General features: G+C 38.7%; 1 protein-coding gene across 1 annotated transcript in view; it reads right to left on the bottom strand.

Annotated features, from left to right (window-relative positions):
- Window positions 1–15,619, bottom strand: part of LOC105443433 (leucine-rich repeat-containing protein 74A-like) — a 27,596-nt gene extending 11,977 nt beyond the window's left edge. The window contains exons 1-5 of the mRNA XM_030998991.1: window positions 15,275–15,619; window positions 4,807–5,125; window positions 2,564–2,742; window positions 1,889–1,996; window positions 735–828 (exon numbers count right to left, since the gene is read on the bottom strand). Of these exons, the coding sequence (XP_030854851.1) occupies window positions 735–828; window positions 1,889–1,996; window positions 2,564–2,742; window positions 4,807–5,125; window positions 15,275–15,328 (754 nt within the window). The 5' untranslated portion in view covers window positions 15,329–15,619. The remainder of the gene's footprint in view (window positions 1–734; window positions 829–1,888; window positions 1,997–2,563; window positions 2,743–4,806; window positions 5,126–15,274) is intronic.
- Between the last annotated feature and the right edge of the window lie 4,037 nt (window positions 15,620–19,656).

Here is a 19,656-nt window from a genome sequence, read left to right on the forward strand (position 1 = left end):
TATAGTAAGACACACTGTAACCATGAAGACTCACACAGTGTGTATGCATCAAATAATGATCATAGAATTGATTTCGAACATCAATCCACTGTATTCACACCACGTTCACTATGTGCACCACAGTGCGCCACAGTGTGACCACAGTGTGAGCAAATACCGTGTTGACATCTTCATGAGAACACAGAACCACACCCTGTGTGGATTGCTAAGTCTATATTACATCTGAAACGTTTTCAGTCTACAGTGTGAATACAATGTATTCACATCGTTTTCATCATGCAACACAGTGTGCCACAGAAAATCTTGTTACTGTCAGCAATGGGTTTGAGATCAGAGCACTGTGTTCACATCTGCATAATGATCTCTATCTTTCTTTTGACCATGTTCACAGTGTGACATACCATGTTCACACTCAGTTTTTACACTATGATTTAGAATACATACACAGCGTGGCACAGTGTGTTCACATCCACATGTGATCTTAAATCTGAGTTTGAACATGTTCAGAGTGTGAAACAATGTGTTCACACTAAGTTTTACACGAGGCTACATCTCACATATTGTGGCCACAGAAAATGAGTGTGTACTCACCACAGTGTAATTGATATGGAACACGTCACGATAGCGAGAATGATTGTGAACACAATTCATATTCACTATTTTCACACAATGGGACACTGCCATTGTGTTCTTTCTAATTGGAATGATTGAAGTGATAATGGTCTGTATCTCACCAGATAGGTTAACCCGTCTCAGGTTTGTGTTGTCTAGTAACATCTCTCCCATCGCTTTGGCTCCTCTTGATCCTATTTTATTCTCGGCAAGATTCTGGGAAATAGAAGAATACCAGACAAAACACAGTATGACAACGACGATACATAAAGGGCCAATTCGATGTTGAAAGAAATATATCAACATGTGTACGACAGCTACAAAATGTTTCTGTTTATTTGGATAAGCTTTTCATGTTATGAGATTTGCGTGGGGATGAAATGGAAAACTTATACCCCATCATTGATGAACATTATCACGGTCATAATATCCATAATATAAGTAATGGCCCAGTGGGGGTCCAATTTCTTTTTTTATTGTGATTATTGTTGTTGCCTTCCGGGGGCACCGGTTCCACTAATGAATAATAGGACACCACCCCCCCCCCCCCCCTTGCTATGGCATTGATCATTATCACACGGGAGGGTGGGATCTCTTTCCTAACAAAAAGCAACACAGACTTCATACTTCCCGACTCGGAAATTCATGGACCGAGACGAACCGATACTGAATGATAACGCAGAGTCTTTTTTTTTTATTGTATGGATGATCATACTCGTAATTATTTTTTGCCATGAAATATAAATCCATGAGTGTGCTAATGGTATATAGGCCTCAATGGAAAGGCAAATTAGGGAGGAAATGAGGAGAGATTTAAAAGAATATAGAGAGCATTGAAACGAGCAGTAGCATAAACTGTTAACGGAGAGAATGGCAGGCAGAAAATAATTGTAAGAGTAAAATTGCAGAGATATGAAGAGAGAGGGGAATGGATGAATTTAATGTGCAAGCGAAAGAGAGTGAGTGAAATGAAAACAGTGGGCAGAAAGAATGGAAAAGGGAGGGAAAAGTAATCGTAATAAGAATAAAGGGACATACATTATTAAAGAGAAATAAATCAAGAACAAAACGCAGAACCGCAGATATGGATACAAGTGATATGCATAATTAGTGAGAGATAGAGAGATATATAATTATTAAAGCCAAGGCGGAGATTATGAAATAGACAGAAACTGGACAAATAATACGGAAAAGAGCGAAATAGAGAAGAAGAAAAAAATAGTGGGAGAAGGGGAAGAGGACAAGTGAGAGAGAGACAGACAGACAGTATACTCACAAGGTCATTTATGTAGCAATTTTCTTTGAGCATATCGGCAATGTACACGCCACCATCTCCCTCTACCCAATTATCCTCCAAGTCCAAGGTTAATACTGTCGTGTTAGCCTGAAATTAAACATTATACGATTGTAATCAATTGATGAAAGCTATCATGAAGGATGTCTGGCTATTTTGCACAATGCCCATTGTTACAGCAGTGAATGTGATATCCTCGATCAAATAATACTCAAACACGCCAACATAATTATAATCGTTAGTAGAAGTAGCAAAATCGCTTCAGGAATGATTGTTCACTTCGTTTTCATAATCAGTTTTCAATCCATTTATTACATGACGCTTAAGATATACAACACAAGACAAAAAAACAACAAATGAAAATAAAGACAACAAACACATTCAACAAGAATCAAGAGAATGATGCAACAATTATAATCATATACAACTAAAATTAAACTCATCATACATTATTTTTTTAACGTTTTAATGTGTTTTTACGCGATTTTTAAACTTTCAAACAATATTTGTCCATGCAAATCTACACAAATACATTTAGCTTTAAACATTTTAAACGATAAAGATTGCATTTAAAATGTTAATATTCATTGTTAATATTCATTGCAATGTGTTTTGGTGATGGGGCCCATGGGGGGGGGGGGTAAATTTAAAACTTACCACAAGGGCCACTGCGATGGCCTTTGCGCCGTGTGGACCAAGCCCATGGTGCTTCATCGAGACCCTACTCGTCGTCATGTGACGTAAGAAATGTGAAGCTGGTACGACACCGATGTCCAGGCATGCCTGTTTGTAGGTCTTCCGGCCCGTCGGGTCATACTCCTCTATCTTGTCTTTTTCTGAAGGAAGATAATTTTTTAGAAAGGTACCGTTAGAACCAGGGCCCTGCATGTTTCATAAAAGTTTTTATCAATTTTTAAAAAAAAAGCTAAATTTCTATGACAAACTTGATCTCGGTCAATCAAATGCCACGATTTCTATAGCTTATAACAATTATTGTAACTTGTTATTGATATAAAGTTTGAACAGTTTAAACAGAGCCCAGGGCCGTGTTGCATAAAACTTACCATTGATGGTAACTTTGCCATCAATGGCAACTACTATGGTAACGGGGCTCAACAGCCAATTAAAATCAAGGTTTCCATGGTAGTTACCATTGATGACAAAGTTACCATCAATGGTAAGTTTTGTGCAAAGAGACCATGGATCGTCTTCCATTGCGCTATCGGCGATTGAACGAAACTATGGGAATAAAAATGAACTGCCTTAGGTTGTTTTTGTAAACGTCTTTCTCACAAGCAGTTTATCATTAATATATAAGTCAATTAATTGCAGCAAGTTTGGCAAATGATAAGATTTCTAGCCCCCTGCCCCCTCATAATGCCGCCCTGGGCCCTCTTGCATAAAAAAGAGTTGCATTTTAAACGCAGCTCTGAAAATCAAACGCAAATTGGTGTTTGATTGCAATTCCATTACATAGAGAGATGCGTTTGATTTCAAACCCAACTTTATGATTATGACCAAACGCAAAGTTGCATTTGATGTCATTCGCAACTGTCTTTATGCATTGCAACGTTGCTTTTGATCTGAGTTGCAATCCATGGCAACTTGACTTTTATGCACGAGGGCCCAGATCATGATGATAGCCCGAATTCAGTATTTGGAAGAAAAACATACCTTATCGGCCTATGCGCTAACCCTAAGAGTATATTTTGCAGATGGGAATGATGTCGTTTTACTTTTATCGTCATCCAACAAGTTTGATACATTCATGTACGTGTATGTTGCAATTTCAAATAAAAAAATGCCAAAACATCATTGCAAATCAATATTGAATCAGTTACGCAGTCGGAGACAATATAGTAAACCAAATATTGATTCAGCTTTCAAATTGACCTGACTTATGTCATTTGTGTATACTACAGAATGGTTATATTGATTGACCAGATGATATAGTTACAATGATGTCAGACTGTAAATAATAATTATTGATTGCAATATCCCTTACAGAAACGTAATTGTACCGCGCAGAGTTCAAACTGCCCTTAATCGCATTGCTCTAATTGCTCTTGGATATATACAGCTACACACTTGACACAATTTGTGAGTCGATAACCTTGGTTACTATGGTGGTTTGCCCTCCACGTTTTATTTGCTCAAAGCTAATCGACCGGATAAGAACCTCCGTTGGTACATCGAAATCAGGATGAAGAAAAAATAAAGCTATTGTTTGTATATATGCGGTTGAAGAATATAATGCGAATTCTCCAAAATTATAAAAAGAATGGTACGCCAAAATGTTCATGGCCTCCTGCGGCAGTTCAGGTTGTGAAATAACGTAATTAACAACGGGATGAAACAACCTTTAAATTATAAGTTTGGAGTTGGCTGTGAAGAAGATATTTCTGTGAATATTTTACATTCACCTCGTTTTCTAATCTGCCATTAATGGGAATATGCATCATGCGAACTTTGTAAAAATGTATTAAAATTATATTTATGTTTTTTTTCTCCAAGAAGCCCTGAATGAGGAACTAATTATGGTGAATTCATAACGTTGCATTCTTGAATTAAGGTATCACAGGGGGAAAAATCGGGGGTGGGGGGGGGGGGGGGGTAAAAAGCGAGTAAAATAGAAATGCATTTTCGCCCCCTTAGATTCGCTCTGCATGCTGCATCTCACTAATATTAAAATACCACATGTCTTTCTGGACCCCGCCGAATATAGAACTGGAAAAAATAATACTCCGTGATATATCTAAATTAAAATTAAATAATGTACACTGTGTGTAAATCCGGGGTGTTAATCCACTTTGTATTTTGTAATTGCAATATCAGGCAGGTTCAGAAAAGCGATTTGTGAATAAGATTTTCATTAAATATTTATATATTCTTGCACTTACCATCGATTTCTAAATCGGTGTCCCAGCCGCTGTCGCTGTGGTCTGAATCATCATCTTTCCCCATCTTATTCCTCTTGCTCGCCACGGAGGAGCTATCCGTGACGGACCCGACCCCCGACTCGTCGCCGCCCCCGCCGAAGTCCTTCGACTGGTCCATTGTCAGATGGGCGGTGGCGAGGACGGGGGCTCCGCCAGCCGAGTCGCTTTCCTGTCTGACCTGTTCGCCCACCGTTACGGGCCGCTCGTCATTGACGCTGTGATGACCGTCGACGTCGTCACCGTTATGGTGGTGGTCGCCGTTTAGAAGGGCTTGTTCATGCTGTGTACAGGAAATTAAAGGAATATGGGATGCATCATTAATGAACGGCATAAGAAACCGTGCCGATATTTTGTAAAAGGCACACATTATTTGGACATCCGCCACACCTTATTTGGCAGGGAGGTGCATGGTCTCTCAGGTTTGTATGTCATAATGAGTATATGACAGATAAAATTCCATCAGATGGTTATACACAGTGCATCAACAGGGACTGTCACTATCTTAAAGTGTCACATTTTCTGGAAAGTTGATATTTGGGCACTAGACGTCGGGACCCTCTTCCTCACCCCTTCGAAAACATTATACATTTCATCTGTCGAAAAAAGTGATATCGTTTCGGATGCTTGGACTTCATGATTGAAAAGAAAAGAAAACATTTAAACGTACCTCTTTAAAAAAAAACACACACACACGAAAGAAAAACTTAAACAAAATAATAACTATAGCTACGAGACCGTCAGTATCACAAAATAAGTTGAGTTCTATTTCCGTTTGCCCATCACGCAAATAATTGATTTTTATCAACTCACAATCGTTTTTCGTTTTCATCTTCCTTTCAACCATTCTTTTTTATCATTCTCTCGCATGAAAAAATCTAGACCAATCCAACCATTGCCTTGGATATGAAATGTTCAAAGTATCATTGTACTGGCAAACAATTATTATCTTTCACAATCGATTCCGTTAAACGAATTTCACTTTCAATCAGTTTCCATTAGTTACGGATAAACCAATACAATTCAGCGCAACTGTTTGCATGATAATTAATTGCAAGTCGATAAAGAACTCATACGGATATTACTGAAATGCCTAGATGAGAGCATTATTCCATTTTGGCTAGCAAACGAATTCAATTTTCTGAACGATTAAGTCATGTATCAAAAAACATTTCATTAATAGTGGCATGCGTCATTCATCTTGTCAATTGGTATCCAATTATCTCTCCCGTGAACCCCTAAACATTGTCCTCCGTCTAGACGGTATGATCATGAATGACAATTTCGACCGTTGTTATTATTATCATACAATGTGGGGACGGTATTATGGCAGTCTATATAAATCATTTTTGTATCTACATTATAGACGTTTTCATTTAAAATGTTCAGTTTATGAACCTGACGAGCATTATGTATGCCGCATTTCAGAAATGCAATATTGCATTATACTTCCCATGCCAATATTGATTATGTTTGTATGTCTCTGCCTCTGTCTCTGTCTGTCTGTCTCTGTCTCTCTCTGTCTGTCTCTGTCTCTCCCTCTCTCTATCTACCTCTGCTCCCCCCCCCCCATTTCTCTATCTCTGTCTCTGTCTCTCGTCTTTCTGGTTGTCGAGGAGTATGAAGGTTGACATGGTTGCAGCCATCATTAATACCAATTAATTAATTTGAATTAAATTGAGGCTCCCACATTAATTTGATACCAATTTGATGTGTTTTGTTATAAAACCCACTAAACTATTGAAATAATTAAATGTGTAGTTTAAAATAGACTCGGTTATAATTCCAGTAGACGATAGGCTACATCACGTCGTACATAATACACATAATAATCATTATTAGTATTATTCTCTTGCGAGTGATTAATATAGTATCAATTGTGAACGCTTTAGAAGTTCCTGCCGAAAATAATTCATTCATCATTTCACGACACACTCCATCGCACCAAGCACAAACGTCGTCATGACATCAGTCATAAAAGAGCAACTACAACTATTTATAATAGCATTGTGTGCATAACCAAACACACGGAGCTGAGAGGGGCAATGGATCATAAAAACCACCCGCAAAGTCACAAGATGTTTAGGAAATGTTTTTCCTTTATGTTATGTATACCCTCCTTCGGTTTTGGAGCTTTTTGTTATGGTGTATGCAGCATATAGGCATGAAGCCAGTAGGCCAACATGTATTATAACGACCCCCCCCCCCCATAACAAAAACATGAAGAGGGGCTGTATTCTCCTGATCAACGAGGTATAGGCGGAGCTTTTTGCCCTGACACATTCCGCCCCAACAGCCCTTGCCCGCACCCCTTCCCTGTGTATTAACTTCTTGGATACTCCAAGGTCTTAATTATTCCCCATCTTGAGGATTGAATGGACGTTTCTGTCCATGAGACGAACAAAGTTGTAAGGTTCTTTTAACAATTACTGTATACTAGCATGACCGTTATCAGAACGTATATTACTTTGGTTTCTTCTACTTAAAATATAATTACTTACATACCAAAGGATTATAGGCTATACAAATACAACAATAACACAATCAATACGAAAACATATAGTAATAACATTTATGTACCAAAGATAAGGGTCTAAATCACGGTTGCAATCACTCTAACTTATCGATGGTCTGCGATGACTGCCAACGATCAGTATCGGGCATAATCCTGTTAAAAAGTCCCCAATATCCAAATTTGATACAAGGCTCACCAGTCACCACATCAACATGGTAGATGGACGAAGGTCTTGGCGATGAAAACTTGATTTCTTCTTTCCCTTAATATACAATGTACATGTAAAATAATATTAAATCGACATAAGAAGCCGTTGTTGTGGATACGACGAAACTAATAACACGTTCTACTCTAACGTAACCCGATTGTTCAAAGAAAATCAGCATCCGCTTTCGACAATCTTTTTCGTCGCCCCATAAATATCTTAATAACTTTGCCGGACTTATGAACATCTTGTTTGCTTTTCGTTTGGAATTATGTCTGAAGTACCCCTCGAAAGGTCATTAGTCATAAAAATTATCAGAGAGGTGAAGTCTAATTGGACCTTTGGGTGGGAGTCAAGTGGAAATAAACCAATGAACGAACTTTTTCAATATTTGCACGAGTGTTATCGAATCATAAAATCTAGAGTGTTTGTTTAAAGTTCACCTCTCAAATGAAATTGAATAAACTTAATAATCAGGTATGTTAATTTGTGTTGACAAAATTAACAGATATTTTTTTTTGCTTATAAAAAGGAATGAGAAAAATCCTAATCTGCTACACTCTGCATAAATATTTGCTTTACAAAAAGACAAGGATTTGACTAAAATGACGGTTGCATAGCAAAGACCGGGGGGAGGGAAGGGGGCGGTCTCACTACATGTTGTCGAATTCCACCTCTCCCTTCATTTTTCCCTTTCTCTTTTCATTATACTCCATATCCCTACGTTAATATACACCTTTGCAAATTAACAAGACCCATTTAAAAGCAGTAATAATTATTGTTGTAAATGCTAATAATTGCAAATTTCATGGTAAATTTTAGCTTATGTATTATAATTAGCACGTAAATCTATTCGATTTTGTTTTAAAGAACGAAGCACACCGACAACTGGCTGTTTATCCTGAGTCTCGTGTAGGCCTATGTTATGCAATCCTGCATGCTCTTTTTGAAAATGGAATAGAGATATATCTATTAACAAGACTTTAACAAATGACCAAGGATTATCGATCAGTATTATCACAAAGACATCAATAACGATTGTAAAAACCCTTTCTTTCAGCGTCGAATTGCATCTCTTGAAAGAACGTGTAAAGTCAGAAAACGTTAGGCACAAAAGGGGGCTTTCGAATAAATAAAGTCGGTTGTTTGTCAAGTCAAATTGTACGAACAAATAAAAAAACTATGGTGTCTGCGCCTGGAGGAGTTTGATTTTCCAATTATTGTGAGTATGAATAATTAACACTTCGCCGTGATACAGGAAGCCATTAAAGGGCTTTCAAAGTGTTTTAGACGATATTGATACCGTGTATGATACCAGACAGAAATTCTAGTTCGGTTCTCTTGTCAGTATTTCGAATTCATTTCACTGTCTTTAAATATTGTTTGAATGAGTCGGGATGCAAGATCAGTCCATATAGGCTTGTGACTTTCTGTATTAAGAATCCTTTGTTATTTTGTCGGTCTTTGTCTCATCTCCCCGTTTTTTTTCTCCACCAATATACTAATAGTGGAATAGACATGTTCAGGCCGATGCTCCCCCCCCCCGACACCACTGCCCCCTCAATGGCTACATTCACTCGACACGACACATTGTACATTAGGATGATGATAAACAAAAACACATTTCAAACAGACAATATTCAAAATAGATTGTGCTGTGGAGAGAAGGATAACGAGTAAAAACATATACCTTTCAGCACGGGCCGCTGATATTGGGAACGTTTTTGGTAAGTTGCCCCTTCTCCTCCTCCATAATAATATTATGGGATAAATAATGTCTACCGTTTCCTATGCCATATAGGCAACGCATGCAAACGTTTCCAAGATGTGTTGGCCCTTTCCATCCCCTCTACGTCCCCCTCCCCTCCCACTTCTTGAAATGATTCGACCCACTGATTTGAAATAAAAAAAACACGAGTACCCTTTCCAGAGAAATTGCTGATAAATTAAAAATGAAAGACAGTAATTTTGAAAGCGCACACAATTCTTATTCCATTTCTATATGTCGTATATTAAAACAATTATTATTGTCTCGCTCTATACAACGATAAACAAAAAGTCAGCATACTAGGAAAGTGACGCTCAAAAGACGCAGACGACAATATGTTCCCATTGATCACTATGGCTATCGATCTGATCGATACGGTTAAGAAAAGGAAGGGTCTGGTAAAACAATGGAGTGATGTCACAATGCGCAGTACTGCCAGGAAAATTTCATAGAAAGAAAGTAATGGCCAAGGTTGATGTATTTTTGTTTTCATCATGATTATATATATTATATTGAGTACAATTAGGTTCAAGGGCTCCTTGGGGTAGAATACACTTTCTTTTTCATTTGTGTCACGGTTAATCGATACGGACTCTATTGATTGAATAGCTCTCACATTATTCGAGAGGGGGGGGGGGGGGGTGCATCGGTTCTTCTGAACATTGGCCTCAATCCCTATATCCTGATTAATTGAACTGTTGATATTGCAAGCTGATATTGTTGATATTGTTGACATTGTTTGAGTACTTTATATTCTAGCTACTTCCATATACGACTCATACCAAAATTAATTGTTTGGGTTTATAATAGCTGTTAACCGCAGACAACATGTTCAATTTACTTTCAAGCATTACAGTCAAGAGAACATGCACTTCTGTAATTAATTGCATAATATTTTGGATTTGTCTTAGGGTAATATGATTTTAAAGATCTTGCATGGTTTTTGTCTAAATTTCTCCAAACCGCTCTAATCCATCAAAAATATTATATTTTGCCAATTGACCAACATAAATGTTTTAAAGTTAATTTTCCTTTATTGTATAGATGCGTATAGTCTTGATTATATACCTCACTTAAGAACTCCAGCCATCTGATTGGTCGAAATTGCATTCATAAACTTTAACTATTCCGGGAAGGTTACAATTGGGCTATTGCCCTCGGCACGCCTCGGGCAACAGCACAATTGTAACCTTCCCTTGAGCGTATAAAAACAACTATTTCTCTCAAAGCAGTCATTAATGCCAGTGGCGGATCCAGGGGGGGGGGTTGGGGGGGTTGCAACCCCCCCCTTGGGCGGCCCAAAAAAAAAAAAAAAAAAAAAAAAAAAAGGAAAAAAAAAAGAAAAAAAGAAAGAAAAAAAGAAAGAAAAAAGAACGCACGTTGGAGAGAAACCCTTTCAAGTGCAAATATTGTGAGAAGATATTCAACTCATCAGGTAACTTAACCAAACACATGATAACTCTGGATATAACTGTGTATTTAACTGTTACTTGATTTAAAAAGACGTTATCATGCACTGCTTTTTATGGTCTCCATTGTGTTAATAGATGCCAGGAAAACATCACTTACGGGGTTCAAATAAACACCCCAAAAAAAATCGGCTCGCCGCTTCGCGGCTCGTGGACGATGCTCCGCATCGTCATTATTTTGGTCAACCCCCCCCTTAGCAAAAAGCTAGATCCGCCCCTGAATGCTATACTATAATCCGGGCAGGTAAAGTGATCGTTGTAATCAAATATGAAGGAAAGAAAGAAAGAATGATACACAACACTGAAGATCCTTATCTTGGTAGTCAAAATGTTCTCACAGACTGGACCACTAACCTAAAAACGGATATTTTGCATGAACTTTTCTTTCCCGTTGCCTTGCGAATTATCCCACTCTTTCCAATAATCAACATGATACGCCCGTCAAAAAGCATTTTGTAAAAGACGTAACATGGAGTATATTGCACTGATGAAATTACATTAACATGACAATTGATTATTTTTGCCACCCTTTTCAAGAGCAAATTGATGTTGGGTCTCTGCATGGCAGAAATAATATCACGTGGCAATTTGGCATTGATATTGCCTGATGAGATGGAGCTTCAATAGGTGTTCTGAACAACTAAAAGAAGCGAACCATGAAGGACAGTAAGCAAATTATGAGAGTTATTTGCATCGTGGTGTAAATATATGTAATCTATCCGATCACTTTCCATCAGTGTATATTGCAGTAGTGAAGAATTGGTAGAATTCAAAATTTGAGGCTTGTTTGTATTTGGGCATGCAAAAGATGATCGGGAGAAAAACTTCTACAAATGGAAATGTCACTCATCGAATAATTTTGTGCTCATAATGTAATCGCTACATAAACGATTTATTGCAGTATAATAATAATTTTAAATTGTATACATTTGACATATTACCTTTTATAGAAGGAATGTTCGGTTACGTTATACGTATTTTTAATGTTCGCACATGATAGTATAGATATAAACAAGGCTATTGAATAGCCTTAATATTAGTTTTTTTTCTCCTTTCTACAGTCTTTGCAATTGGACATGATAAACAAACAGAAATGTACTTGGCATTAGATGAATAAATATTGAATTACCCACCCGTCTAGGAGTAGTGGTTCTGGGGGGGGGGGGGTGCTTACGAAAAAAAAATATATAAGCAGCCCACAATTTATTCAAGCCCCCGTCAAATGTGTTACCTACAAAATGTATGCAACCCTCTCCCTAAAAAAAGGCCCTTCAACGCCCCCATTAATCCTCTAGAACCGTTTCTGCATCCTCATATTATGAAAGCACGAGTATTAGACTCTCATAGTGAACCACAGAAAGGTACGAGTTTTGTTATACAATTACAAGGAGGATGATCTCATTTTCTGCAATAGAGTAATTGTTCCGACTTCATTAAATAAGGGGCATTGTATCCTCAGTTGGAGGGGTTGCATACACTGCACAATTATGAAATCCCTGATCCGAGGTATGGGGAGCAACACACCTCAGGATAGACGACCTTGAGACAGAGCTGCACTGTCATTTTACACAGGTAACATGTATGTTGGATGTGACAAGCTTCAGACGACAGCATACCACTGGAGGCTTTAAAAGCTTAACGTGGATGTTCAATTTCAATCAGGTAAATTGCTTGTAACCATGGTGTCATTAATTAGAATATGCTACATTGGAGTGACAGGTTTTAAGGTGAGCGAATGTATCTAACAATGCCCTTTCTTGTAGACGAAATTAAATATGCTCCTTGATTTTATCACCTAATTCAAGGTGGGCGCTTGTCACACATTTTTCACAAAATCAATTATTTCCTTGACGATTGGTCGATTAATGTGCTTCAGGAGTATGATTATAATGAAGTAACAACTGAAGGTGACATCGTGTTCCTATGACATTTTCATTCAGGTGTGATAAATGTACTTGGGAAATTTAAATTTTACTTTGAGAAACCATGGCAATATTTTAGTTTCTCTTTCTCTTCTCTGCCTCTCTCTCTCGTTTTCTCATCATCATCATCCTTCGGAATTCTTCTTGTCTAACCCTTCTTTAAATAAACTCACACGATCGACTACTTCACTATCGTGACTTGCGTCTCGTTACCTAGGTAACATGGTCACTTTAAATACACTAACAGGTTTCAAGACTTGTTCACAACCATCTTAACAGATACCGTGGATTTAACATCAGCATTTTCTCTCAATTTGGCCAAATACAAGATAATGTACGGGAGCTTATCGACAGGATTCAGTATATATTTGAGACCAACAATAAAGATTTTAAGGTAAAAAAAATGAGTAAAAGACTGAAAAGGAGACATAATATGGACAGAATGTGACAGAAAGAGAGAGAAGAAAAAAAGATAGGTATAATGTACATGCAGATAGATAAATAGATAAATTAAAGATATATACATGTAGAAACATTATAGAGTGGAGAGGGTACGTGTAGGATGAGAAAGAAAAATAGAGGGATGAGAATTGGAAAGGGAGAGATCAATATAAAGAGAGAGGGAGGGAGAGGTGGGGGGGGGGGGGGGGGGGTTGGGGCACGAGCTCGAACAGGTTTGGTTATAGATCTATTTGAGAAAAAGTAGTGCCTGGAAATTTGTTTGCGTGTGTGCTCATTCCACGTAAAACTTGATCTTTATTATTAAAGTTCCAATTACATTGCCCGTTACTACCGTATGGTGATGAATTTTCATTCAATTTTCATTAGCAACGCCAACCTTCATTAATGAAATCTTTTTGACTGACACGACCTCACTTTATATACCTCAATTATGCAATGATTTATTTTCTCTTTGACGAGGCCACTGCAAGTAACACCTCTCTAGAAACAACAGACCGGGGAATGATTGTTCGCTATTGTGTTTCTACTTTATTTAATCAATGGGAATCATTTTTCTGGCGAAGGTTTCATAACACCAACGGTCATTAATTTTTTTATTTTCACCGACTGGAGCTTGTATGAATGTTGCATAATTTGCAAAATGTCAATGAAATTAAGTTGTTAAAATGAGAAAAGCGTGTATACGGGAAAGTCTGTATTTGAAGGCATCCATTTCAAACGACGCAAGCAATGCATACCCAGCTCCTTCCTTTAATCAAATAGAGTTGGAAATACGAAAGAATAGTGTCCCCCCCCCCCCCAAAAAAAAAAAAACAACAACAAACAACAAAAATGTGTATACATGAATGGTGAGAAACCTCAACTCCTCAAAGAGTACAGAAATTGAATATAAGACAAAATGCACTAAATAGCAACAGAGAGAGAGAGAGAGAGAGAGAGAGATGATCCTCCAGGTATTGGTCTGTGGATGAGGGTAATCCAATAATATACATGTAGGTCGGGTCACCATTGACGTGTAAGGTCAAAAGGCGGTTTGTGAGTCCTGTCAAGTGACAGAACTGAACTTGAACTTCCAATTATTTCGATGTCGGTATACCAAGACGTTGTATGTCCGGACAGGTTTTGCATCCGGACAGTTGATTTAAAACGGTAATTTGAAGAAGTTTACAAGCGATATTTCATAAATCGTCAAGAATTATGTTGGACGATATCATAAAGGAAAAATATTAAAGCTTATAAATCATATAACTTCGCGCCCAGTGACAATCATAACCCCAATACAACGAGCTTGTATCTTCATCTTTAATATTATTGTAAACCAAAACATTTCAATTGCAGATAATTTGAGGTCATTCGTGGCGCTCATTATCCTTTTCTGATATGTTTTCATGAACATCAATGTGAAATCATTCGAACGAATGAAAATAGAAAGAATTGTTTCCCTATCTCAAAAGTATATAGTGTAGCGTAGACTCGGATTCTGGTTTCACTGAACCGGACTTTCAAAAACAGAAATGGAGTTAAACCCGAACTATGCTGGACTTTATAAGTCAGGTTTAACTGGACTCCAACCTTCAGAAAAACGGGCCACATTCTTTACTTGAAAATGTTAATGATAATTATCCACAGGTCGTGTTTCCGGACAGGATAGTTATCCAAACGGCTGATTTCAAACGGTAGAATTTGAAACAGTTTACATGCAATATTTCATTAATCTTTGAAGATGTTTGTACAATATCACCAATTAGGACATTAATAACGGTGTGCGCTTTTCGATGAATGTGTTAATAATACCGACACACCCCCGTCCTATACGTGTATCTTAGATCTACCTGTATTCCTAACTGTTTAAACTAACATCTAACATTAACAATGATTAACCTCACTAGAAAGATACACTAGGCTACTCGGATACCATAATACCCTTCGCGGAGTTCTTTGCCCGGATAAGTAGGGACTTAGCAAACATGACAAATCGGAACGAACAAACAACCGCTCCTGGGACTGGTGGCTGTATTGTTGTCTCCAAGGCAGAGACGGAGAGTATAGAATGGATTCTTGTAAACGTTTCGATGGTGTTTCCTGGCTTACCTCTGGTATTTCATTGCGTAAATCACCTCCTGCTTCTTGCTCCGAAACCTCCATCTTCAAGCTGTCCCGTCGTCAGTTTTGTTTCCTAAGTAATTCGTCAGTCTTTCCCAAACTATCGACAATGTTAGTTGACAAACGTGCGCCTCAAACTCATTCCCCTACTCCGTTTACTGTCCGGGAGTTTGATTGTTGTAAACAAGACCAGTTTCGAAGAGTCTCTGCTGAATGAAGTGGTGATAAAGGAAAGCTCCTCTGGAGCGTGATAAGTTTTCTTTTGTCACCTGGCCAGTTATTGACCGTTTGAATAGTTCATTCATCAACGTGCGTCAATTGCAGGGAATGATGACTCCATCCTCAAATAGTTTGGCACTGAGACGGTTGGTTGATTTTTTTTTTTATACCCGGTATTGTAACTGCATGGTGTCTGATGAGGGGTGCTTTTGGATCCCGTGCGTTATAAGTCCGTGGAAGAAGTCGATAAATTCTTCAGAGTGATCTCACACGTGAGATATCGAGAGGATCGCGACTATAATAAACCCGGTTGATGCTACATGCTGGCGCTGTGCGTAGTGCGTAATTGGTATCGTAACCCCTAGCAACCGCCGACGCCATGCATTGAAGCCGGTATATTTTTTTGTACAGGCATATTCGCGCGGTGTGTCTCTCGAACGTCCGAACATAATCGTTGGCATATTTTTTTATTCAGGGTTTAGAATGTTTGCCAAAGTTTTGTGCTTATATTTTTAAGAACAGTTATTATGTATATGGTAATCTCTCAAAGGTATTAATTTCTTTAGAAAATTATCAACCTATTTACATCTGGCAGTAAAGAGGGCGTTTCTTCTCATCAGAGAATTGGGATCTAAATTCATTATTCGCACTCATTTACCTCATAATCTTTCTCTCCACTCTCTTTCTTTCATTCTTTCTTCCCCCTCTCTCTCTCTCTTTTTTCATTCTCTCTCTCTCTCTCTCTCTCTTTCTTCCTCTCCCTCCAAAATCCCTTTCCCCCTATAGGGCTCTCTCTTTTCTCCTATCCAAGCCAGTGTATATTATGATAGATTCTCATTTTTTGAAGCATCAAGATCTTATTACATTCTCATATTTCCTTGCTTGTTTATTTGCCAAATCCTCTCTCTCTCTCTCTCTCTCTCTCTCTCTCTCTCTCTCTCTCTCTCTCTCTCTCTCTCTCTTTCCCTTCCCTCCCTCCCTCCCCTCTCTCTCTTTCTCTCTTACTGTAATGTTCCTGTCGTATATATTTTCTGCTTTAAACATGAAGCAACTCCATGAAGATATTTTTTCCCTTTAACATAAATCATCATTGGTTTTATTCATGTCCTTTCCATTCTTCTCACAATGAAATACTCATTATCTCTCCTTTTCTCACTATTTATCAATCATCAATGGAAATGTATTCACAACCTTCATAATCATCTCAAAACACACATGTTATCAATAATGATGAATACAAAAATAAATTGTTGTAGAAATAGAAACACTTTGGTTCTTGAAGCAATCCGCTGCTTTTAAACTGCTCTAGGATTTTTATTTTATTTTTCAGTGGGGGAGGGGGGGGGGAGATATTTTTTTTAGATAGAATAGGTTCAGCCTTGATGACTTAAACAAAAACAAAAAAGGGGGAGGGGGACATCTATTCAGGATCAATCATTGTCTTTTCAATCCCAACACTAAGTAAAATGTATTAAGTAGAGGGGGAACACATTCAGTATGCTTACTTTCACTTTATTTCAAAGTACACACATAAACCGTTTTCATGGCAAGGAGATATTGCTTTATTTGTACTTTTAAATTTCCGCCAGATAGATCATATTGAAGTTGCATTTCTGGTATTTTACGGTTGATATATCATTGTAAAGCAGATAAATGTCTTTATTAATCATGATTCCTGATGCCTTGCATCTTGCTCAGGTTTGACAGGAAATACAGAAAGGTTTTGGATGAGGCGCTGAGCCCAGAAGGTTGAGATTGTAAAGAGCCTCATTGTTTTGAATCATTCTCAACAGATCACAAGTCATGCTCTCAGAGGGCTGTCCATGTAGTCCTGTGTGTGCTTTGGGAATGGTTCCTTCTCTGGACTTGGTCCTGTGCAAGTTGGTCACTTGTCTACTTGTCCCCCGTTAGATGTTAGCTTTCGTGCCCTTACTCATCATCCACTCCCTAGACGTCTCCTAGATTTGTATGCATCTCACCGTGCTGCTTTGCAATCCTGTACATGCCCTACACCGGAAAGTTGGCGTCTATGCCCTCATTCTCCATCCTCTTCATAGATGGTTTCCTGGATGCTTGCCTTCAGCTTCCTGGGGATTACCCTGGGATAATCTCTGCTCCAGAGCTTGTTCATCTTCCTCATGATGGCAGCATGACCCATGCGCCAGTCGCGACACGGTCCTCTCTTCACCAGGATGGAGGAGACAAAGCTGTCCTGCTGGGCGCTGACTTTGTCCATCTGCTCTTGGACGGTGTAGAAGGTCAGGAAGTTCTTATTCATTTCTCCAAGAAATTGCTCCGATTCGCCCACAAGCTTTGCGCACTTTAAGTCGATGATCTCAGTTTTGGTAAGACCAGAGCCGGGAAGCCGAGGGAAGGGACCGCAAGAGATACGAGCTGCTCGTCGAAGAGCCTTCTCAAGCTGGCTGGTGGTGTTCTTTGAGAGCTGGACCATATCTCTCAGATTCCTGAGGACATCTGTCGGTGCGCACTTTCTCAAGACCTTGTCCATGTCGAGGTAGTCATCGCCCTCTTTGTTATTATCCTCGTAATATTCGATCTCTTCATCTAGTTCAGAAAAATCCTCCATTGGGGCTTCCCCACTCTTGACCCAGGGGATTTCTGCGTCGGTTTCATCAGGCTTGCTAAAGTCCACTGATGATCCGATACTCATACCTTCCTCTTCTGCAAGATCTCCTTCAACTGGAGATGGTGTCTTAGGCTCTTGCTCTTCCCAGCATTCCCTCCTCCTTCTCGAGAAGGGCCTTGGTTGCCATACCTCATCCATATTCAAGTCATTGTCTTGAATGTTGATATCAACATCACTGTCGGTTCCACTACTTGGTGACGATGAGGGTGAGTGAGGAATGACGAGGACCGGGTGATGGACTTTGTCTTTTGGCGGCGTGTCCTCAATTTCACCTTGGATAATGTCTCTATCATTTCTAGTCGATTCCTTGTCAATCTCCGAATCTTTGAGGTTGGCCTTAGATGCAAGATCAAGAGCGGCTTTGTCATTATCTCGACTCTTTCCTACGTGCTGGTAGATCAAGACGTGGTCGCTGTTTGATTGACTATTATCAGTTCTGTCGGTCGCGAAGACTTCACTTTCACCTACCGCACCAGGGAGGGAGAATCGACTGGGAGTGCTGACATCACGAATTGCTTTCATAGAGAAGCTTGATGCCACCGTTGAGCTCTTTTTGCTGACAGATGGCTGCAGGCAGTTATGACTGCTTGTTGGGAAAGCAACCGGTGTCAGAGGCTCGACCTTGTTTCTCCTGCGAGTTGATGACCTCTGTTCAGTACTGACGCCATTGACATTGTCACTGGGTTTTAGCAGTGTCACGGGTGTGCGTCCTCGAAGTCTGAAGTAGAGAGAGCGGACTGCAGAAGCGATGTGGAGATTGGGGATCCTCCAGTGCCAAGGACGCCACGTAGAAGTCTGCTCTTCGTCGTCGATTATGGCAGGACTGGTAGTCGTCAGGCCTTTCTGGGGTCGGGGTTGTGATTGATTGACAAGCTGGAACGGAAATATCAGACAATAAAGTTAAATATTTTTGCTTGTTTTTTCTTGAAATAATTTTGTTTAATAAACTTTATGGTGAAATGTATAAACAAATAGTTTTAATTTACGCCTGATAAACCGAAATTTGTAAGAGTTCTCAGTTTTATAATTTACACATTGACAATACGTACAACACATTTTCTATATCCATGTATCTTAAACAAAAACATAATTTTCAACTTAATATATCTAATGGCATTATTTTCTTCACCCCCTCAATTATATTTTGATCAGTACACGAAAGGTTTCTTTAAGTTTGAAAGTTTGAAAGGATCATACTCAATAGGGGTTCTAGAAGGGCTTGGGCTTAAACCTCCGTTCAAAAAATCGTGATTATAAATGATTTTGAGCAAGGCACATGTAGAAAATGAATTCAAGAACACTAAAGTTCCCTAGCCCCCCTATGAAAATGTAAAACCGCCCCATATTATAATATCGCCTTCTCTCTACCTTTATTCAATCGACCTATACTCTTGCTTGATTTGTTTGCGTAGTTAATGATAATAAATAACTGATTAGAAAGATGAAATCATTTCTGTTTATGTTCATAATGGTATGGCGACTTTGTGATAGTTGTAAATAATAA

The sequence above is a fragment of the Strongylocentrotus purpuratus genome, unplaced genomic scaffold (assembly GCF_000002235.5).
Source record: "Strongylocentrotus purpuratus isolate Spur 01 unplaced genomic scaffold, Spur_5.0 spur5_scaffold_5, whole genome shotgun sequence".
NCBI lineage: Eukaryota > Metazoa > Echinodermata > Echinoidea > Camarodonta > Strongylocentrotidae > Strongylocentrotus > Strongylocentrotus purpuratus.